The following is a 23,224-nucleotide window of genomic DNA, read 5'->3' on the forward strand; positions in this document are numbered from 1 at the left end:
CCAAATATCAACTTCCACTAGAATAAGCTGACTAAAAACCCCTCAAAAAGTACATGTTAGACTAGATAAGACTCACAAACTAACATCAACTAGAGTTTAATAAATAACAAATCCAAGATCATGAATTACTTGGGAAGAACTGCCAATATAACAAGAATTGCTGGGAAAACATGAAAGTAGTTCAGTAGAAATTATGTTTCGACCAATATATCACATTGCACACTCTAATAAATTCAAAAAGTATATGTGACAAATACTAAAGGTCACATAATAAATTTAGGTCCTTTTCACAGGTAAGGTAGAGGGCAGAATTCTTAACTACATAAGAGATAGAGGAAACCACAAAAGAAGAGAAAGTTAATTTTGAAATTTAAAAAAAAAAAAACTAATTTAGATTACATGTAATTGAAAAGGTATAAGTAAAACATTCATAATTTTTCCAACTTTTAAAAGTTGCTTCTTAAGAAGAGATTCATTGATTATTGTTTAGTTCAAGTCAAAGTCCTAATGATTGTTTAAAAGGTTCTTTCAGTCTTAAAGAATGGTATGCCCTATCTGCAAACATTTAGATCTCTGTATTACGAGTCTAGCCTAACGTGCCAATATTTCTACTACAGAGAATGCTTAATCTTTTACTGGTTATATTTTGTCAAATCTGGAAAGCTAAAAAAGTACTTGGAATTCTAACTTACCAAACACTATTCATTTCATTAAGTAGTTTTAAAAAAATGCTATTGATAGAACATGAGCACCTTTAAAGGGGCAATTTTTTTTGTTTTTGTACCCCCAGGAAAAGTGTCTGGCATATAGTAGGTACTAAAATGCTTGTTGACCTAAAGTTTATATGATACAAGACTCTGTTGGACATTGGAGGATACAAAATATAAAGGTACTTCTCTGGAGCAGTTTACAATTTGACTGAGGCAAGATTTAACATATCAAGATCCTGTTCAGAAAAGAAAGGATACAGATGATGAAGAATTTGCAAAGAAATGGGTTTTTGGTCCTGAACAGGACAAGTAAGGTTTCACAGGAAGGTATAGGTTATTCTATGAGTTGAAAAAAAACAACCCAGTAAAATAAGAGTATTAAAGCAGGAACGAACATGGCTTGTTCAAAGACAACTTTTGGAGTTAAAAGGTCCCAGAGATCAATGTCTTCAGTTATAACAAAGCATTGAAAATGGAGATTTCAAAGTATCTTGACCAAAGTGACAAGTAGCAAGGGGAAGAGCCAAATTCTGAATCCAAATTCTTGACTGGAAATCATAGCTCTTTTTACTGTTCCAAGTAGAATAAATATAAACACATTTAACTTTCCAATGTTCAAAAACTTTATTTGCATATTAAGTTTCAGACAAAATGCCAGTGCAATATCATTCTTTTAAAGGACAAAGAACATATTGGTGACATTAAAGGCCTTAGGAGAAAGTCATTTTAATTCCTACCTATGCCTAATAGTTAGCCTTGAGTTTTCAAGAAAATTTAAACAAACAGAAGAATGATGTAAGGCAAATTCAGTTGTACTTTATGCCATTTCAAGAAGGAACTAAAAGAGAGGGGAAGGGAAGGACAAAAAAAAAAAGTCATAACTGCACTAGATTAGAAAGCTCTTCAAAATATAAAAGCAACATTTGCTTAAAATAAGTTTATTTTACTCTACTATGAAACTTTTTACTTTAGTAATTATTCCTGACATTTATATAGCACTAAGGTTTGCAAAGTACTTTATAGTTATTATCCTTTGTGGTCCTTCCACAGAACTGTGAAATAGGTACTACTTCATGTTACACATTAGAAAACTAAAGCTAAATGACTTGGGTGAGACTAGATCCTAGGTAGCTAGCTGTGTGTCTATAAAGGAACGCACTTTTCAATAACTATAACCAGCTGAAAAAATTAAAACATGAATTTTAATAATTTGTGTTAAAAATCCTTTATAGACTGCATTTGAGTATTAGCACCATTTAAAGATAACTCCAAATTATACAGAAAATTTATCTTTCTGATGCTATCTCCTAAGCCAATTAAAAACAGACACCACAGCATGAATCCACACCCTATTTCCTGGGATGGTTTAATGCATGATGGGAGATGTAGTCTTTAGAAAAAGGCCATTAAACAGTTTAAGAATAGATTTAATTTGAAGTTATGATATATAGCATAAGACAGGAGGAAAGCCTTCACTTTTAAAACACTTGTAAATATGTGTTAGGTTTTCAAAGCTATCAGAGTAAATGAAGAATAGATGATACTAACTAGAACAATTTTTGCTTTATAACACAACCTATATCCCTCAGCAATTCACTTTTTTTCTTTCTTTTTTTTAAACCCTTAACTTCTGTGTATTGACTTATAGGTGGAAGATTGGTAAGGGTAGGCAATGGGGGTCAAGTGACTTGCCCAGGGTCACACAGCTGAGAAGTGTCTGAGGCCGGATTTGAACCTAGGACCTCCTGTCTCTAGGCCTGGCTCTCAATCCACTGAGCTACCCAACTGCTCCTCAGCAATTCACTTTTGATGTTAACCCCATAAAAATCAACAAAATTTGAGTTTCTATAGTTGACTCATTCTAGTTTCAGGGAACAAGAGGACTAAACACTAGGCCATATATTAACATAGGCAGTGTGGCATACTACAAAGAGCACAAGTGTAAGAGTCATCTAACAGGAATTCATGACCATGGTCAAGCCTTGGTTTCCTTATTTGTAAAGTAGGAGTAAATAATCCTTAACAGGTTTGTTTAAAGCATCAAATGAACTCATGAATATGAAAACACTATGTGCATTGTTGAGAATTAGTCAAACTTATTATCATTAGGCTGAGAAATGTTGTTCCTTAAAGACAGTATATTTATATTATAGGTTATAACAAATAGCACCAACTCACATTTTCAGAGTGCTTGAAGTTTGCAACAAAAATGAGGCTTAGGATGTGAATGTCCCTATTTTAAATTTGAGGAATTTAAGTTTTAGAGAAGTTATATGACTTATCCATGGTTTATAGACATAAATTTTCAGTGAAGCCTAGATCACATGATAAAAGCCTCAGAATTCTTTTTAATATAACAAATCACTAAATTGCTAGCTGTAGGACTACAGCATTCATAGAAATTCTGAGGCATCCTTTTAGTCACAAGGGGGAGAGGAATTGAGTTCAGTCTGGCAATTTTGTCCATTGAGGGAACTTACTCCTCCAATGAAAGGCCTTCTCAGCAACTTCTGGTAAAGCTGCTTGGAACACTGAAAGGTTAAGAGTCTTGCCCAAGGTCATAAAGCCAATACACTGCAAAGTGGTCCACACTAACCAACAATGAATAACCACATAGTCAATCTACATCAACAATAGTCAAGTCTCCAAGGAGTGAGGTACTAGGAATGGGAAACACAATAAATGTAAAGAACAAAACAAATGAGGGAGGTTGAGCTTTTGAAAGTATGGATTTGTTAAGCTAACTTGAGGCATTCCTGTCAGTTTTTGCTGTAAAAGTGAATATTTCTGAAAAAATATTTTTAAAAGATTTACTTTATTAGCTATTCTGATTTATACTGTCTTCATTAGAATCCACATTCCTAGGTAGCTGTGACTGGGGCTAGCCAATTCCTCCTCCAACAATAAGTACTGTACACATTGGGGTCAATTTGGGAGTTTCTTAAAAATGAATTTGCTTTGGAAAGTTCTATCTGAAGGCATTTTTCAATCCCAACAGCTCCTTCCTTAATCTATTTAAATAACGGTCATCTAGGTAACAAATTTAAAATGTTATTCTTGTCACGACTTTTCCTCTCAAGTACCTTGTACACAAGGCCCTAGAAACAATCATTAACTTCATATTTATCAGACTGCTCAATAAGAGTCTTAAGAACTATTCAGGATTGCACTGAGGCCAGAAGTAACCTTGTCACAAAACCAAAGACTGCGGGGATGGGGCAAGAAAGGGAAGAAAATTCACCATGGGCCCAAATGCCTCTTCGTATTAATGGGATACATGACTACAGAGAATAAGGTTTCCTCAGCAGTCTTATCTGTAGGAGGAAAAAGTTACCACAAAGTGTACATAAGTGAAGAAGACGAGATTACAAGCGGGGTAGGTAAATTGATTAAAACACTTTGCAATGAGGAAATGCTGCAACAACACCGGCAATGATGTGGCCCAGCCCAGGGCTCAGTGAGGCCTGAGAGGCTTCTCCCCCACCCCCACTCGAGGAGACCAGAGCCAGGGGAGTAGTGGAGAACCCCAGGTGTTAAAGCCGAGGATGAACTTCTCCTTTCTCCCAAGGGGGCCCTTCTTAGGACAGGAATAGGGTCTGAAGGTGCGGCGGTAGCTACTGGCCTCGAGCTCCTAGGCTCTCCACGTACCACCCCCCCCCCCATCCCAGCCAGGTTCTCTCCCTCAGGCCTCTCAGTAAGCCCCGAGTCTCCTCACCAGGGCGCGAAGAACTCCACCAGCATGAGGCCGGCACTGCCCGTATCGGCCACGCGCCGCTCGAAGTTGTCGTCCGTGAGCTCTAGTACATCGGAGGTGGCGTCAGTGGTCGGGCAGGCCGCGGCCAGGAGCAGCGCCAGACCTGGGAGCAGAGCGAGGCGGCGGCGCACGGCCATGGCGGCGAGCGGAATCGGCGAGTGGGGTCAAAACAGGGAAGGAGGAAAGGAAGGGAGACGGGTGGGGCCGGTCCAGGCGTTGTCCCGGTAGCGGTGCGGGACGAGCTCGTGTGATGCTCCTTAATCAGCCTCGCGCGGTCTGAAACCAGCCGCCCCAGCAACCGGAAGTCTCAACCCCCACCCGGCGCTCGTGCCGCATTGTGGCAGCTCTGGATTGGCTGGGATTGCTTGGGCTAGAGCAAGCTGGGGCAACCTGGTAACTGCCGAATGGGCGAGAGGGAGGGGGCGGGGCGAGAAGGAGGGGACAAAGAGAGAGGGGGCGGGTGGAACCGAGCAAAGGCGGTCTTGCGGCTGCGCAGATCTTCGGGGAAGAGGGGAGCGAGTCTGGGCTAAACCAGTTAGTTCTGGGAGCAGCGTGGGTACCTTGGGATCTGTTTTCGGGACACGGAGGCCTAGGGAAGAGTCCCAGGAGGGACATAGTTGATTGGAGGTTGAGTGAAAGCCTTCGGAGTGAAGTCAGAGGGTCCATTGGCTGGAGAGAATCTGGAGCTGAGTCAGAGTAGGAAGTAGGGACTGAGAGGAGGAGAGCATGAGCCTTTGAAAAGTTCAGGAAGGGATCCAGGCGGGGGATACCAGCAGTTTATATGCACTAGCAGCATTGAAGTGTCTCTTCTCTTTCTCCACTTATTTCTTTTCATCTCTCCCAGTCCTCATCTCTTCTCTTGCCCCACAGCTCCTCGTGTGTTTCTTCCCCTACATTTCTCTTTTCATCACTTTTTTCTTACCTTTTCTTTCTCCTACATCACCATTTTCCTTTTCCTTCTTTGCTTTCATTCCTCTTGCTTTCCCACTACCATATTTCTTTTCTCTCCTTCCTGTCTCCTGCCTTGCCTATATTTTGCTGCACCTTACTTTCTCTCTCTCTCTTCTTTCTCTCCTCTACTTTTTCTTTTCTCCCATTTTTCATTTCTTTCTTTTATCTTTCATCTCTGCTACCTCTCATTTCAGGCCAGCTAGCAATCTCTTAAGGGCCTACTGTATACCCAAGCATTTTGCTAAGCTCTGGGGAAACAATGCCAAAAACAAACTACTCTCAAGGGCTCGCATTCATTTCCCCTCTTCAAATCTGCCTCCTTCCTGCTACTGTCTCACTTCCCTGTTTCCTCTCTCACCTTCTCCCCTACTTTTCTCACTTCTTTGTCACACCTTCACCTATTGTATCTCCCTTTTCCTCCTTTTCTTCTTTCTGTCTTTTTAGTCCAGCTTTTCCCCTTTCCTGTTTTCCTTTGTACCTTTCCTCTTGTCTGTCCACTCTGCTATCTGTATGTTTCTTTCTGCTGTTGTTTTTTCTTTTGTCCACTTCTCCATGCTTTCACTTTTCTCTGCTTCCTTTCTCAGCTTTTCCATTTTTGACTTTCAACAGCCATTCTTCCTTAGTTTGCCTGTCTACTTGTCTGGTGTCCTAGACTTCTGGATTAGAATTGTGCAAGAGATTCCTCAACTGTATATGGTCAATTGCTTTGAGACTTTCCCCTTATATCTTTGGTCTTCTGTTTTAGAAATCCACAGCTGTGAAACTGGGACACTTAGAGTGTGTACTCAGTTGCTTCTTCTGGGCAATTCACTAGGTAGGAGACCCTGCAGCATCTGAAGGATAAAGATGAAGGTGATTGGGAGTGAGGGTAAAAACTTTGATCTTCCTTCTATATACCATGGTTTGGTACATCTTTTCCACCAGTTCCTCTGGCTTTTAACAGGGCCATTGTCCTTATCTAATGCCTTCTTTTTGTTGGTTTGTTTCATTTTTCCTTGCCACTGGCCACTCCTTTCAACATGCCTTTTATTTATTTTATTAATTAATTTAGGATATTTTCCCATGGTTACATGATTCATGTTCTTTTCCTCCCCTCTTTCCTCCCCCTTCCCTGAGTTGATGAGCAATTCTACTGGGTTATATATGTATCATTATTCAAAACCCATTTCCATATTATTAATATTTGCAGTGGAATGATCATTTAAATTCAAAATCCCCAATCAAACCTCATGAATTAGCATATGTGTTTCTCTTCTGTGTTTCTACTCACACAGTTCTTTCTCTGGATGTGTATAGCATTCTTTCTCATAAGTCCCTCAGAATTGCTCTGGATCCTTGCATTGCTACTAGTAAAGAAGTCCATTACATTTGATTGTGCCACAGTGTATCAGCTTCTATGTACAATGTTCTCCTGGTTCTGCACCCTTCACTCTGCATCAATTCCTGGAGGTCATTCCAGTTCATATAGAAATCCTTCAGTTCATCATTCCTTTCAGCACAATATTATTCCATCACCATCAGATACCACAATTTGCTCAGCCATTCCCCAATCGAGGGAAACCCTCCTCATTTTCCAGTTTTTTGCCATTATAAAGATCATGGCTATAAATATTTTTGTACACATATTATTCCCTATTGTCTGGGATACAAAAACAGCAGTGGTATTGTTGGATCAAAGGGCAGGCAATCTTTTAAAGCCCTTTGTGCATAGTTCCAAATTGCCCTCCAGAATAGTTGGATCAATTCACAACTCCACCAGCAGTATATTTGTGTCCCAATTTTGCCACATCCCCTCCAACATTTATTATTTTCCTTTACTGTCATATTGGCCAATCTGCTAGGTGTGAGGTGGTATCTGGGTTGTTTTGATTTGCATTTCTCTAATTATGAGAGAGAACACTTTTTCATGTGTTAATTGATAGTTTTGATTTCTTTATCTGAAAACTACTATTCATGTCCCTTGACCATTTATCAATTGGGAATGGCTTGATTTTTTATACAATTGATTTAGCTCCTTACAAATTTGAGAAATTAGATCTTTGTCAGAAGTTTTTGTTATATTTTTTCCCAATTTGTTGCTCTTAATGCCTTCTTTTCTTCATAGACTACACCTAATCCCTCAGGAGCACCTGCAACACTAGTGCTATCCAGAGCAGATGCTGTGCGTTCCAGACTCATCGACACTTTTTCTCTCATTGAGCATTTGCAGGGCTACAGCCAGGCTGTGCCTCGGTATAACCTACGAGAGTTCCTTGGTCAGTAACCTGTATTTCCACTGGGCTCCTATCCACAGTCTATCAAAACAGCCTCCAACTTAAAAGGGAATAGAAAGAGGATCTAAGACTGTGGGAACCTTGAAATTCAGGCAAAAGATGGTGGCTGGCCCTAATTTTGGAAAAAGCTTGATAAAGCAATTTGGTTCATAAAAGCTCTTTGGGTCTCATCCAAAGAATTGATTGACAGACTAACTCCATTTCGAGGGATCAAACTTTATTGTAAGAGAATATAGCAATACTCTGTGCCTGGATAGCTAGCTAGTATAGTAAAGTAAGATAGGTAAGTAAGAAAGCAAAGGTAAAGGTGGGTAGGAGTTTTCAAGAAGACTTTTTATCTTGATTAGATACTAAGGCAGGGGTCATTTGTTTGGGCAATAATAATGATATGTTAAATACCCTGGGGCAACTTTCAAGTTGTTTTTTTCTTTTTTTTTGCAAAGACCCTAATGAAGGCAGTAATTGTGGAAATTTAGCATTGTTTTAACCTAGTCCTGAATGACTAGAAAACTATACTTGCTGTTCAGAGAACTCCCAACCAAAGAGCCTAGGTTATATCTAAAGATTGATATAAGGAATCTTCTCATAATTGTGAATCTAAGCAACCTATATGTCTTATCTGAAAGGTAGCCCCATTCTAATCAACTAGTTATTGTTTCCATGTTCTTTTGATTGTATTCAGCTACTTGGCAGGTTTGTGGGATATTTCAGGCCACTTCAAAACTAAATGCTAATATTCTTACTCGAAGCAATTTGATAGTTAACTATTGCAATAAAGAGTAACAGGATAAGCTGAACGTTAGTTCAGGCTGTTAAGCCTCAGTTTAAGGATCTAGACCTGCCCCAAAACTGATTAATTTGTCCCTCAATCCTAAATGCAATTCCTCATTGCCTCTTTATCTCCTTTCCTCTGAAAATACTCACCACAGATCCTTCTAAAATGAGAAAAATGATGCAAGGAGACCATCAACATCTTGTCCGCTTCACTATCAAGCCTGGGCATGACCGAATCCTGTTCTCTCAGAGGCAGCAATGTCGACTCAGGGTGCGCTGTAATCGATGGGCCCCTCTTTCTCTCTGGGCTGGCTGGGTCATTGAAAGTATCCTTTTAGTTACAATAAAGCATCTTCTACTCCCACTCCTTAGCTAGGGGACCCAACTTTCTCCCCTAGCCCAGCTTCTACCCTCTTATATACTTTCTACATCCCTCTAACACACACACACACATGTTGGCTTCTCCAGCCCCAAACTTGACCTGATTCCCACTTCTACCCTGAATTTAAACATGCCAACTGCATTGACTCTACTTTGGACATTTTTTTCCTCAATGGGAAGCAGAACGTCCCTTCATAAACCTTATTATCTTCCTCATCTTTTTGAATACCATTTTACTCATGGTTGAAATAGGTAAGACCTTGGAGTGATTGGAGGAGGGAAGGGCTTGGGAGACAATTCCCTTTGAATTTGTTTAGGATTTCCTGAAACAAGTTAATATTAGGGTGGGACAGATAAACAAGCCTTTTAGAATGGGGAACACAAAAAGAATAGGAAAACCATAAAGATCTTGAAATAAGGGCAGGGAAGCTTAGGAAAATAAAATGTGCAGTATTTCATAAGCATAGGTAGCCTGTTGGGGACTGAAGAAAGGAAGACCAATTTAGCAAATTCATGGATGATAATACCATTATCAATATAATCAGATTCCACCCATTTCCCTTATTTGAAAAACAGGACATTTGCCTATCTCTAATACTTTATGATTTTTTTGGGGGAAATCACTCGACATATAATTCAGAGATCATTATTAGCAGACCAATAATTGCAGCCAGTTTTTTTTAGCACCCTGGACTGTAATTTATCCAGGCCTGATGATTTGATCCCATCTAGGGCAGCTTAGGTACCCTCACCATCACCTCACTTATCTTCAGTTTAACAAATGCTTATTAAACACTATCTTTAATAATAATCATAATAATAATAAACAAAGTGCTGAGAGAGACGCAGTTAGATGACTCAGTGCATAGAGAGCCAGACTTGGAATCCAGAAGTCCTGGGTTCAAATCTGGCCTCAGACACATTCTAGATGTGTGACCCTAGGCTTGTCACTTAACCCCTTCTGCCTAACCCTTACCACTCTTCTGCCTTGGAACTGATACTTAGTATCAATGCCAAGAGAACAGAGACAAAATTGAACCAGTTTCTGTTCTCAAGGAGCTAACATTTTCCTGGCAGACTACAATATATAAACAGATAAATGCCATGTAATTTGAAAAAGAAAGTACTAACATTTGGAGGGAGAGAAAGAGCGTATCAGAGTACCTAAAAGACTTCCTGCTCGGAGTAGGGGTGGGAAAGCCAGGCAGCTTGATGTCTCAGTGGATTGAAAGCCAGGCTTAGAGATGGGAAGACCTGGGTTCTAATGTGGCCTCAGATATTTCCTAGCTGTATAACCATGGACAAGTCACTTAACCCTTATTGCCTAGCCTTTCTTTTCTTCTGCCTTTGAATAAATACACAGTAAGGGGTTTAAAACTAAATAAATAAATAAAGATGCTTCCTGCTGGAGATGATACTTGAGCTAAGCCTAGGAAAAAAAGCAACAGATAATAGGAGGCAAAGATAAGGAGGACCTGCATTCCAGGTAAAGGAGACAGCTAGGATGCCAATTTGGATCACAGTAAATTAAAGGAGAAGTAACATGAAACAAGTCTAGGAAAGTAGCCACATTGTGACTGGGAATTGAATTGTGAAAAGTTTGAATGCCATTCTGAAAAGTTTTTAATTTATTCTAGAGGCAATAGGAAGTCATGATGTATTCAGACCCAGGCCAGTTATGTGTCATATGTTTTAGAGATGAGGGAGACTTAAAGCAAGGAGACTAATTAAGAGGTAATGGCCATAAAATGAGAAAAAGGGACAAATTAAAAGAGATGTTGTAGAGGTAGTATCAGTAAGAGTAGACAACTTATTGGTTATGAGAAATGATAGATTGTGATATTCTTGATATTTAGAAAGATAGCATTCCCTCATCAGAAATAGGGAAGTTTAAAGGGGTGAGTTTATTGGGGGAAATAATATATTCTGGTTTGGACATGTCAAATTTGAATTGGTGATGGGACATATAGGTAAAAATGTCCAACAAGGCCATTGATGATGTAGCACTATGGTTCAAGAAAGTGATTAGGGCTAGATAAATAGATTTGGCAGTCATATGCACAGAAATGAACCCAGGAAGCTGATGCAAAAGCAGACTGTAGAGAAAAGAAAGAAAAAAATCTTCAGAACACATCCTTCTTTTTTAAAATATTATTTCTTCCCAATTATTCAGCTCAGACTCTTGCCCTCTATCTACATATATTCCTTCTTACTGCCCTAATTGATGACAAAGTTCTTGGGCATTACAAGAATCATCTCCCTGTGTTTGCTCATTTTCCTATCTTTTTCTTTTAGTTTAAAGAACTGTTAAGTTGAGCTCTGTATTTGTGGTGAAGGGAGCACTGTTCCAAGCTTTGGGTTCTTTGTGCAGCTGCCTTCAGAGCTGGCACTGGGAATCTATCTGCTTTCAGTTCTTCCAAAGTGGTATGATGTAAAGAGAGATGTATTGAATACTTTCCCATATGTGCTCTGTTCTGTGAGTAACCCCAAGCACTCTTGTGGCTGCAAGTACTGGTGTCCTCCTCACCCTGAGACTGGTCGCCAGGACTGCAACCTGATTTTGGGTAAGGGCAATTTGATGAGAGTCTTGCACTCAGAACCAGCAAAGAGACCCCTGTAATCTCCTCCTGAGTTCAACCCTCCTTACCATCTGTAGTTGAGAGTTCCAGAATCCTTGGCTGCTGCTTCAGCTGCAAAGCCTGCTGCCTTGGTAGGGCCTTCTCTGGCACTCTGTACTCCACCTCCACTCCATGCACTAGATCCCTCTTCCTGGCCTTCTAAGTTTTGGGCTGAAAAATTACTTCATCTAGTGTTTTTGTGGGTTATGTGGCTCCAGAATCCATTTTTGAGGCATTATATCATTGCTTTTTTGGAGAATAATTTGGTAGAAATAAGATAGGTCCCTGTACCTTCTCTGCCATCTTGGTTCTGCCTTCCAGGACACATGCTTATTGATTAAGAGATGAATGATACTCCAGAAAAAGACACTCAGAAGAATTCAGAGAGGTAAGAGGAGGACCAAGGAGAAAGTTTTATGGAAGACAAGGGAAGAGAAAAATATCTAGGAAGAAGGGGTAGGCAGTAGTGTCAAAAACTAAAAAGTAGGCAAGTAAAAATAAAGACTAAAAAAATGCCTTTGGATTTAGCAATTAGAACACTGATTACTGTGGAAATCATTTAAGTAGTATTGCCTCCAGAATAGATTTCCCACTGCCATCTATTCTTCTCATTTTTGTTTCCTTCAATGTCATTTCTACTTCCTTCTACAGTACATTTTGAACTGCAATGTTAGAGTCCAAAGATGGTGGCTTATTGTCTTGGTGAAAAGAGTTTGTCATATTGGAAAATGGTTTAATTAGCTCTCTGGAGAAAAAAAATTTATGCATGAATTCAGATTTAATGTTCATTATTTATAGTTTTTTCATCACTTTTTCAAGTCAAGACCATCAAAAAGCAAGAAATTAGGACCTTTTTATAGCATTTACTTTGATTTCTGAGGTATAAATGTTCCTAGTGAAAACTTAACAATCAACTGAAGTTTTTTTGTTTGTTTAAGGCAATGGAGTTTAAGTGACTTCCCCAGGGTCACACAGCTAGGAAGTATCTAAGGTCAGTTTTGAACCTAGGACCTCCTGTCTCTAGGCCTGGCTCTCAATCCACTGAGCTACCCAGCTGCCCCCCTCTTTTTTTTTTTTTTTTTTTTTGCTTTCAGAAAAAATGTATTTAATCCAGAATATATAAGAAGTTAAACACAGACACCCCCCAGGAAACAAATGTTGAAATTTATTCTGTTGATTCCATTGACAAATGTTAGTTTAGGTCCAAATACAAAAAAATTTTTTTAAGAGAATTTAGTAGCTAAATATGGCAAAGTGTATTCTGAGGATGGTATATAAATTAGGTAAAAATTAGGTAAAACAACTTTGGCTGAGGCAAAACACACCTTGCAACTCATACCTCATAGACCCTTTGGGGAAAAAACAAAACAAAACAACACCACCCCACCAGTGGTTGTACAATATAAGCTGGTTGTAGCACACTCTTGTTACTTATATATTTTCAATTTTTGTCCATTTTCCTTCTTACAGTTTCATCATTAAATACCCTCAGGGTAATTTTAATTAGTTGGATCTTTCACCACACTTTCTGCAAATTTATTTTTTATACCTACTATTTTTTATTGTTTTATGAGGCAATATAGCTTATAATCTTCCATTTCCTCCTCTATAAAATATTGTAAGCAGGTTTGTATTCTAAACTAGCATTTCTCTTGGCTGACATCTTGTTGCTTGGCAAGAATTTCAAGTACTTTTTGCCTCATGGTAATCACATGTTAAAACTTCCTTACTCAATGATAGTTAGTCTGTGTTAGTATTTGTTTTTCTAATCATTCCTTGTTTTTCAACATCAATAGTTGATTTAAATGGTTATATTGCAATTGGCTTAATTGAAGTTAATATTATCCTCTTATTTTTATTCTTAAAAGTTTGATATTAATTTTAAACTTTGTTATAATACATCAGTGATCTGATTGTACATAGGCAGGTAACATAAAAACGATTTCCACAGCAATAACCAGTTTTTTACTAGAGAAACAAAAAGAAAACAGTCCTGGCCCTCAAAATACTGACTAGCCTGGGGAAACAAAATATATATATTAGAATACTACTTGCCTATTGGCATAACCTTCGAGGACCCAAGATCTCCTCCATATCACAACAGGACCTCAGAATAGGACTTTAAAATCATAAAGGCTATCAATAGGGTGAACATAAACTTAGCCACTGAATCCAGAAAGAAAAGAGACCCTTTAAAAATGAAATAAAACTTTACACAAGTAAAAGTAAATCTCAGTAACTTTCTTTAAACGAAAAAATTACCTTCCATCTTAAAATCAAAACTGTATATTGGTTCCAAGGCAGAAGATTGGTAAAGGCTAAGCAACAGAGGTTAAGTGACTTGCCCAGGGTCACACAGGTAGTATCTGAGGCCACATTTGAACCCAGGGCCTCCCATATCTACACCTGACTCTATCCACTGAGCCATCTAGCTGCCCCTAGTAATTTTCAGTGAGCTATAATGCAGGCTGAGTTTAGATAAATTGATACATGATGGATGCAAAATGGATTATAAATGGAAACAAAAGAGGTTGGTTTACCCCCCTAACCTTTTGAGGAGATGTCATACAGATATCCTCCATAAGAAATTTCCCTTGGTGATTATATAAGCAGGATTTTAAGTGATTTTGCAAATTGTGCTTTATGGCATAGGGGAAAGAAGACTGATTTTTAGAGTCCAAAGATCTAAGTTTAAATGCCATTTCTAATACTTTATAATCCAGAGATGGGTCATTAAACCTTCCAGAGCTTCAATTTCCTCATCTGTAAAATGTAAATAAGAATATTCCTCTCCCAAGGCTATCGTGATAAAAACAGCAAATAAATTAAAAGAACTCCCAACAACTTTATATGCCTTAAAGCATTATATAAATGCAAAGAGTATTACTATAAGTTATTATTAGAACATATCTACAAATAATCATGTGCTTGATCTCTCCATTATTACAATTGGGCTCTCTATCACTTTCCTCTTAAGATCAGATAAAAAATCTTGTTTGATGTTCAAAGAGCATCAACCCCCTTCATAGTTTAGTGCAATCCCCATCCCCCTTCCTCATATTTCTAGTCTTCTATGCCTTATACCTCAACGTGTACTCTTCACAAGCCATCCAAAATCTCACATTCTACAGGAAGCCTTCTCCACCCTCTTAATTTCAGTGCTTCCTCTCACTGTTGATTATTTCCTATTTGTTCTGTAGATAACATGTTTGTACAGTTATTTTCTTGTCAGCTCCATTAGATTGTGAGCTTGAGGGCAGGGATTGTCTTTTGATTTTATTTGTATTCCTAGAGCTTAGTTAGCACAGTGCCTGGCATGTAAAGGATGCTTAATAAAAACACTTGTTGACCAACTAGCTGATTGTCCCTGAAGCCAATCTGGTATTTGTCTAGTGTTCTGTGATATATTTGCATTTTGTATAGCTTCTAGGACTGAGAGGGAGAAGGAGACAGTCCTCTATCCTGGAAATATTGGTCTTAAAGCATATGAACTGCCTGGCATGTTTAGAAGAAGAAATTAACTCAAATCTGCTACCCACTCCTCAAGATAACTACTCCTAAATATAGTCCAGTATTCAAACACAACCATTTTACAGATACCTTATTGTCCTAATCTAGAGGTCATTGTGACTTTTTCTAGAACTCTTAGCTCAATTTTTTTTTAGCGTCTTTATGACTTTCTAAATTGAGCTGAAGAATTCCTAGGATTTTAGATCAAAATTTGATGTTTCATTATCTGAATAATGGCTTGTATTTTGAAAGTACACTTTAATGGTTTTTTTCTGTTCTCTTCTTTTTTTAAACCTTTACTTTCTGTTCTAATAACAACTCTACAACAGACAGGTAAGGGTTAGGCATTTGGGGATAAGTGACTTGCCCAGGCTCACACTGCTAGAAAGTGTTTCAAGGCCACTTTTGAGTCTAGGACTTCTTGTCTCCAGGCCCAATTCTCTATCCACTGAGCCATCTAGATGCCCCCCACTTGAAAGTTTTCAAAGCAATCTCCTCATAATAAGCCTATTAGTGCAAGTATTATCATTTTGCAGATAAGAAGAATGAGGTTAAGGGATTTTCTAAGTCTCAGTTTCCTTATTTGTAATGGAGTTGAACTAGAAAATGTCTAAGCTTTCAAGCCCTTCAGTTTATAATTTAGGAAACTGAAACCCAGAAATACAGTGACTTACCTAATGCTACACATTAATAGCAAAGATGCTTGAACCAAAGGCTTCTGATACCAAATCTGGCTCTCCAATTCCCCCATCCCTGCCACTGCACCACACTATTCCCTGCTTCTCCACAGTGTGATCTTAGGCAAGTCAATAAATCTCTCTAGGCTTCAGTTTTCTTTTCTATCAAAATTAAAGTGGATGAAGTGACCTCAGTTCCCTTTTATCTTTAAAAATTGTCCATCAGTCAGGTATGAGGCAGCAGCTGGTGGCAGGGATTTGTGCTTTCCCCTTTCAGTGTGACAATAGAATTACAAATGAGAAGAGGAGTAATAATAACATCTAACATTTTTATAGTATTTATGATGTGCTAGATGCTGTACTAAGGGCCTTATAGTTATTTCACTTGATCCTCACAATAGCCCTGTGAGGTAGGTACTTTTATTATCCCTATTTTGCAGATGAGGAAACTAAGGCTGAGAGAATTTAAATGACTTGCCAAGATCACAGCTAGTAAGAGTACCAAGTTCAACATTCTATCCACTGTGCCACCTAGCTGCCTAAGGAAAGTGAGACAACACATTGACAAGAAGTTTAGTTTATATATATGATAGCTGTGTTTTATTTAAGTCATTTGGCAAACCCTTTTTATACCCTTCCCTTTGACCTTTATTCCTGCCTCTTTTGTATAGAGATAGTGAATACCACAGACATCAAAATGTTGCCAGCAATGATGGCTCTGGAGGTGGGATCTTGGTTCATCTTGTTTGTCTTCATATTTGAAATCCTCCTTATGTGGCTATACAGTTTCTTCGATTTCTGGAAAAATGCCTGGAGTGTCTTTGACTTCTTTGTCACTGTAATGGTAAGATTAAAAGTGATATTCAGGGGCAGCTAAATGGTTCAGTGGATAGAGAAGCCAGGCCTGGAGATGGGAGGTCCTGGGTTTAAATGTGGCCTCAGACAGTTCCTAGCTATGTGACCCTGGACAAATGTCTAGACCTTGCCACTCTTGGAACCAATACTTAGCACTCTTAGACAGAAGGTAAGGGTTTAAAAAAGGGGATGTGGGGATATTCAAGATATGAGCCTAGGAAAGGAAGAAGCAGCCTACAAGAATCTAGAGTAGGAGATGGATTTAGGCAAGTTATCTGAGGTTAATAGTTGGGTCATACAAAGAAAAGAAACTTGGATACTTTGCTGCTTCCCTCAACTTTCCTACTTTTCTGAAAACTAGGAGCTGGGTAGGTCATGCCTAGAAATAGTGCTTAATGAAGGAGGAAACATCCCAGAAAGAGAACTTGGTAAACAATGTTCTAGAGATATCTCAGGGAACAATGGTTGTGGGGTAGGCATGGTGGAGGAGGAGAAAACAGAGTCTGAAAGGTAATATTTGGGGAAGAGTATCTAACAGCAGTACTTTGCTCAAAACTTGTGTGGTGCCCACAGTCAACACTTCCTGAGGTGGTGGTGCTGATAGGGGTCTCAGGTGACTCAATGTGGCTGCAGTTGTTACGTATCTTCAGGGTGTTACGGTCACTCAAACTCTTTGCACGATTCCGTCAAGTTCGCGTCATCATCCTGGCCCTTGTCAGGGCTCTTAAGGTAATAACTGCAAAAACCAAGGAAAAGGGGTAATGTGGGAAGTTGGAGCCAAATATGAAGGAGAGGAGGGGGTAGATGAATGGGCCAAATGGCCAATACCTTATTGGACAGAAGTGGGTTGGTGATTGGATTGCCATAATTTGGAAAGGAATAGGTCCATGACTGGAAATGAGGATCATATTGTCAGATGCCTGGGTGGGACTGAGTTGGGTTGTTGGGAGAGACTGGTCTGGCCTAATTCAACTATCCTTTGATCATGGCCTCTAGACTATGACCTTCGTCCTGGCGCTGTTGCTTATTTTCTTCTACATTTTTGCTTTGTGTGGCATCTACTTCTTTGAGGGTTATACCCGCTCAGACCGTCAGGACCTGACCTTCCAGATGTTCTTCACGTAGGCAGGACCAAGGGCAAATCTGGGGGAGGTAAAGGGAACCTGGGGTGGAACTAGGGAGCAGAACTAAAAAAGAGGTGAAGTTTGAGACCACAGACATAAGAACTGGAGAATGTAGCAAGGTGGGGGTGGGAGGGGAGGGTTGGAGAATATAAATAATAAGTGATATTGGCTGTGATCTTGAGTACAGAAAGACCTCTCCATAGAGTTAGGGAACAATATGCACTCTAGGTACAGTCTAGATTACACATCACATAGACTATACCAAGCATACTTCTTGACATCTTAAGTTATATTCATTTATCCCCTGTGAAAATGTTCAGATATTCTCTGATTGCTAATAGATGGTTCATTTAAATCTGAGGAAAGTTATCTTGTATGTATAAGGTACAAGGCTTACCGGAAAGTAGTCATAGCTCAGCCCAATAGTCTTGTAGTAAGGTCCCTAGTGATTACTTCTAAGTCATTATTGTTTAGTCACTTTTCAGTTGTGTCTGACTCTTTGTAACCCCATTTGGGATTTTCTTGATAGAAATACTGGAGTAATTTGCCATTTCCTTTTCCAGCTCATTTTATAGACGAGGAAACTGAGAAAAACAGGTTAAGACTTGCCCAGGCCAGAGTCCACTTCACCACCTAGCTGCCCACTTCTAAGTAATAAATAAATTTTTAAATGAAATTGTAAATGCAAAGCAAAACACAACCTTTAAAATTATTATACAGATTTCAGTTACTGTTATCATTAGATTCAAAGTCTCATTTTATTCAGCATTAATATTTTCAGGAAGTTGAAAGGAACTAAAAGAGAAATTAGATGGGGGAAGAATCACCTTTGTGTGAGACCTTTTGCAACAATTTAGTGATGGAGTTATTTATAAACATGGAATACACATTACTTATACATAGATACTTACATGTCTTTTCACAACTAAGATGAATAAAGATTTATTAAATTTGCAGGTGATATATTAGATGGAGTCCCCAGTGGAGAATTTGGCAAGTGAGAGGAATAAGATGAAGTTAAATAGGATAAGAGCTGGATTATTCACTTAGAGAAAAAAGTGTAGCTATACAAATACAAACTGAGGGATGATTAGGTAAGCAAATTAAAGAATGGTAGAGTTAGAAATGTTTCAAAGGTATGACTCTGGGGTCCTGGCTTTTGTTCTTGAGAAGTCTAGTTTCTTGTCTCTATTCCTTATTCTTTTTTTATTCCCCATATCCTTTCTATAGGGATATGCCCAACTCTGTGGTGTCAGTGTTCATCCTCTTCACCCTGGATCACTGGTATGAACTGCTTCAGGATACTTGGAAGGTGACTGAAGTAAATAAAACATTCAGTAGTATATATGTTGTCCTCTGGCTGTTGCTTGGCGCCATCATCTTCCGCAACATCATAGTAGCTATGATGGGTAAGCAAGGGTTATAGGGCAGGGTTGGGGAGAGTACCTATATGGTCAGAGAAGCTTGGGGAAAGGGGTAACTTGGGAAGGAGGGTTAAAGGACCAGTGTTGAGTGATTGAGGGTAAAAAAGGAGCTGGATGTGGTAAGAAGGAACTGGGTCTGGATGGTATATTTCTTTTGGTCCTCCAGCCTCTCCCAGCTTTTCTTAGTCTGTTTCAGTATTCACCCAACCCAATTCCTTCATGGCCTTTTGTGGCAGTTACAAATTTCCAGGCAATCAGGAATGAGATCAACGAGCAGGCAACACATATGGAGGTGCAGCAGAAAGCAGACATGTTCAAGCGCCAAATCATCAAAAGGTCCACCACCCTCCCTCTCTGTTCTCAAAGCCAACTTTGGCCTCTCAAGGATCCCTTGACCTCCCTCCCTCTCCCAACTTCTAATCAAGCCTCCTTTTTGCCTCTTCCTGATCTGTCTTCTGCCCAGCTCTCAATCCCCAGATTTGCCATTAAGAAGTACCTATGCATCAAATCTTTCCCTGCCTTTCACCTTAGCATATTCTATTCCTTTCCGACCATTTTTACCCAATGTCCTCTCATATGGCCTGAATTCCATCCTTTATTCCCCTCTTTGTTTTTCAGCAGGTAGATTCCAGTGCAATTCCCTTCATTCTCTGTTCTCTTATCAACAGGAGACAGCAGCAGTCCTCAGAGGAGGATTTAGACAACAAATATGTGGGGTAAGGAGTGTGCATTAATGAGTGAGAACAAAGATAAAGGGGGCTGGTAAAGAATGAGGAAGTAGACAGACAAAGCTGAGTGTCAGGGCAGGGGAAACAAAATTGGGGAATGCATAGTAGAAATGGAGGTTGGGGGTGGGAAATATAGGAAAAATGGGAAGTGATAGGGCTGTGGAGATGGGAGCAGGACTTGGGGACATAGATGGGGATGGTAGATATGAGGATGGATGTGGGTTTGGAAGACAGACTAGGTGTGAGAGGCAAGGATAACTCTATAAAATATGGGCTGATAGTGACAGACTGAAATCCTAAGTGCTCAGGCCTTAATTCTGTGAAAACGTTGGACCTTACCCTATTTATGACCTAAAATCTCAGCTACAGTGTCTAAAGATGAGTTCAAGAAGTAGGAGTATACCAGAAGTCATACTTTCTGGATATAGCTCAAGCAATAAAAGTCACCTTTTTCCATAGAAATAACAAGGCTGACCCAGTTAAAACACAGACACAAGCGACATTACCAAAGTCTGTAGTTCAGATTCCTACACCTGTCCCAACAGAAGGAGAGACTCTACCTCAAAAAGCCTCAGGTGAGGTGAACTGCTTTCCATTCAGAACTAAACATTCTAGCATTTTCTTTCTGAGGTTTCTCTATTTGGATATTGACACTAAAGTGTTATACCCTTTTATCTCTCACATTCCTCCTCCATTTTCCCCTTTAACACCTGTTGGTCATCTCCCCTTATACTTAATTCTATCCCGTACTCCAGATGTGTTTCTCAAAAACAGCTCTTCCCTACAGTGAACCTTGAGAATACAGGGCAGGTAGACTGGGAGACCCATGTGCACCAGAATCTCCCTGGATTGATGGATACAGACCATGGCGAGGAGGTGGTTTGGCCCCGAGATTCACTCTTTCGATACTTTGAATTACTAGAAAAGCTTCAACACAACATAGAAGAACGCAAACAGCTACAAGAATTTGCAGGTAAGAAGCATCTGGGGTCCAGTAACAATTACTTAACCAAGAGGTACTTAAACCATTGGTTTGAGGGACCTCTGTTCCCTCATAAATTTTAAGTTCAAAGCAGTTGAATGCTACACAGAAGTCAATACAAAGACTTAAATACAGAAATTAATTCAGCTCAGTTAGTAGTTTGCAAAATGGCTTCTCTCTTCTGGCCACTCAGCTTTTCAGATCCCATCCCAGCAATCAAGAAGCAAAATTCCAGATCAAGGTTAGGACTACAGCAGGATTAGGGAAGGAGAATAAGGGGATTTGAGAGCGTAACACTAAAATAGTTGAGTCCAGATGGGAGAACTTCAGAAAGTACCCGTAATGGAACCCAGTAGAGACTTGGGACCATGCCCTGAGCTCTAAAGTAAGAGAGCTAAGGCCACCCAGTTAGTGTCCTATACAATCCGAAGGAGAATAAGGGAACCTGAAGAAGTTGTGGGACTACAGGAGTAGATTGCATAGCCAGGAGAATGCATACAAGCACTGGACACACTAGGTATAAGGGAAACAAGAAGTCAACAGTGAGTGGCTGCCAAACTTTGATTACTTCAAAATTTTGCCTCTACTCTTTTGCAACTCCTCCATCTCTTTTATCTTGCTTTGAGGATCCTAGTTTGTTTAGTGAAAAGAAGAGGGTAGTAAACTTGCCTCTCTAGTTCCTGGCATTAACTTGAAGTAGACATCAAAAGACAGATCCAAGATTAGCTTCCATTGTACATGATAAACCCAAGCAAAAATGTGGAGCCACACACATAAAAAATTAAATTCAACTTGATGTGGGGACCCTAAACCCAACAAATGCAGTCCTCATTCAGGGTTTATGTTCTTCAGGATAACTAGAGAACCCCAATCTCACAGCCTATTCTTTTCACAGTTAAAGCATTGATAAACCTGGAGGACCACTGAAGGACAACTACTGATAGCTGCAGCAGTATCTTAAACCAAGAGAAAGATGGAGAAAGGATTAGTTGGAAGTGGAGGGTGCCAGACAAAAGATGTTTGAATAAATGTATCTAGAAGTTCTTTCCCTGCCTCTCTATGTCTCAGAGGGCTACCAAAAGGCACACTCAACTGAAGAAGTCAGCATAGACACCCCTGGAGTCAACTGCCTTAGTGTCCCTAATCCTAGTCCCAACTAAATCCTACCTTTCCCTTCTCTATCATCTTTATCCTACTGGAACCCACTTCCCAAATTCCTGTCCCTACCAAAATAGGGGAACCCTTTGCCATGGCTCTCCCCATTGTCTTAAGGGAATAGATCTTAATTGGGGAGATTGTGCCTGTTGTTACTAGTAACTTATTGATGGCTGGCGAAGAAATATGAGACATTGCTCTTAACTTGTCCTCTATGAACCTAATTTGTCCTTAAACTGCTAGCCTTATTCTAAAACTACATGTAGCGCAAAGGGCCCTCTAATGTTGACTACTATTGGTTCCAGAGTACTCAAGGAGAGGATTTTCTGTTTTAGTCTACAGTTCATAGGCCCCTATTTCTGCTGTCACAATTAATCATGTAATATCATAGTAAGGCAAAGGGCTTTTACTTAAAAGTAGAATGCATAGTAAATAACAAATAATTAAGCAACAACACTTTTACCACTCATTTCCCAGGGCCACCCCTCTCCTTGTGAATCATCTGGAAAGGATCATTGTCTCAGTTTTTGATAAGCCATTCTGGGTTTAATCTGTTACCTCTGCAACACACCAGGATCTGCATATATCAATTCATTCACAGCAAGATGAGTGTAGCATCAGAAACAGCAACATTGGTATGCTGGGTTTCTCATAGAGTACTGTAGGCCAAGGACACTCATAATAGAACCAAGTGACAGCAAAAGGGATGCAGTCTTAGCTGTGTGACCCTGGGTAAGTCATTTAACTCCCATTATCAAGACCTTACTGCTCTTCTGCCTTGGAACCAACATACAGTATTGATTCTGAGACAGAAGGTAAGGGTTAAGAGAGAGAGAGATGCAGAACATTGTATGGAATGTTATTGCTTCTCTATACAGAAACCTTGGAACTGAATATCAGGTACAAGGCTCAGTCATTTTCCCTTCCCAATCTCAATCTTTGGCTCTTTTTTAAAAAGTTTATTTATTTAATTAATTAATTTAGAATATTTTTCCAGGGTTACATGATTCATATTCTTTCTCTTCCCTCCTCCCAACCCCCTCCCATAGCCAAGGAGCAATTCCACTGGGTTTTACATGTGTCATAATCTTTGGCTTGTTTGCCCCAGTCTCCTAGCTCATTTCTTGTTTCTCTTCAAATTCTTGTGGCCTTCTAAAGCAAGAGAACTAAAAGCTGCTAAGCTCTCCATAGGCTTCTGGGATATGTAATTTCTGAGTGAAAATTGCTAATTCTCTGTCTAGTGCATCACATTCATGTAGCCCTAATTTGTAATTACTACTGATCCAGAAGAACATTTTGCACTGTTTT

At 39.5% G+C, this 23,224-nt stretch overlaps 2 protein-coding genes across 2 annotated transcripts in view; one reads left to right on the forward strand and one right to left on the reverse strand.

Annotated features, from left to right (window-relative positions):
• Window positions 1-4,766, reverse strand: part of PDIA3 (protein disulfide isomerase family A member 3) — a 22,589-nt gene extending 17,823 nt beyond the window's left edge. The window contains exon 1 of the mRNA XM_044665081.1: window positions 4,426-4,766. Coding sequence (XP_044521016.1) covers window positions 4,426-4,601 — 176 coding nt within the window. The 5' untranslated portion in view covers window positions 4,602-4,766. The remainder of the gene's footprint in view (window positions 1-4,425) is intronic.
• On the forward strand, window positions 4,600-21,710 carry CATSPER2 (cation channel sperm associated 2). The gene is made up of 13 exons (XM_044660013.1): window positions 4,600-4,688; window positions 6,000-6,111; window positions 7,520-7,670; window positions 8,618-8,788; window positions 16,320-16,492; window positions 17,077-17,232; window positions 17,500-17,624; window positions 18,858-19,036; window positions 19,288-19,387; window positions 19,720-19,767; window positions 20,239-20,354; window positions 20,567-20,752; window positions 21,657-21,710. The coding sequence occupies exons 1-13, from the start codon at window positions 4,600-4,602 to the stop codon at window positions 21,686-21,688; spliced, it is 1,638 nt and encodes a 545-aa protein (XP_044515948.1). The 3' UTR covers window positions 21,689-21,710.
• The last annotated feature ends 1,514 nt before the right edge of the window (window positions 21,711-23,224 follow it).

Source organism: Gracilinanus agilis, chromosome 2 (assembly GCF_016433145.1).
Source record: "Gracilinanus agilis isolate LMUSP501 chromosome 2, AgileGrace, whole genome shotgun sequence".
Lineage (NCBI taxonomy): Eukaryota > Metazoa > Chordata > Mammalia > Didelphimorphia > Didelphidae > Gracilinanus > Gracilinanus agilis.

What these genes read in the sequence shown, in the direction of transcription:
- CATSPER2 (XM_044660013.1), top strand. Translation starts at nt 4,600, where the DNA reads ATGGCGGCGAGCGGAATCGGCGAGTGGGGTCAAAACAGGGAAGGAGGA. An exon ending in AGATTCCTCAACTGTATATG is followed by an intron (nt 6,112 to 7,519) that starts GTCAATTGCTTT and finishes TTTTCTTCATAG; the next exon opens with ACTACACCTAATCCCTCAGG. An exon ending in TCTACCTCAAAAAGCCTCAG is followed by an intron (nt 20,355 to 20,566) that starts GTGAGGTGAACT and finishes TCTTCCCTACAG; the next exon opens with TGAACCTTGAGAATACAGGG.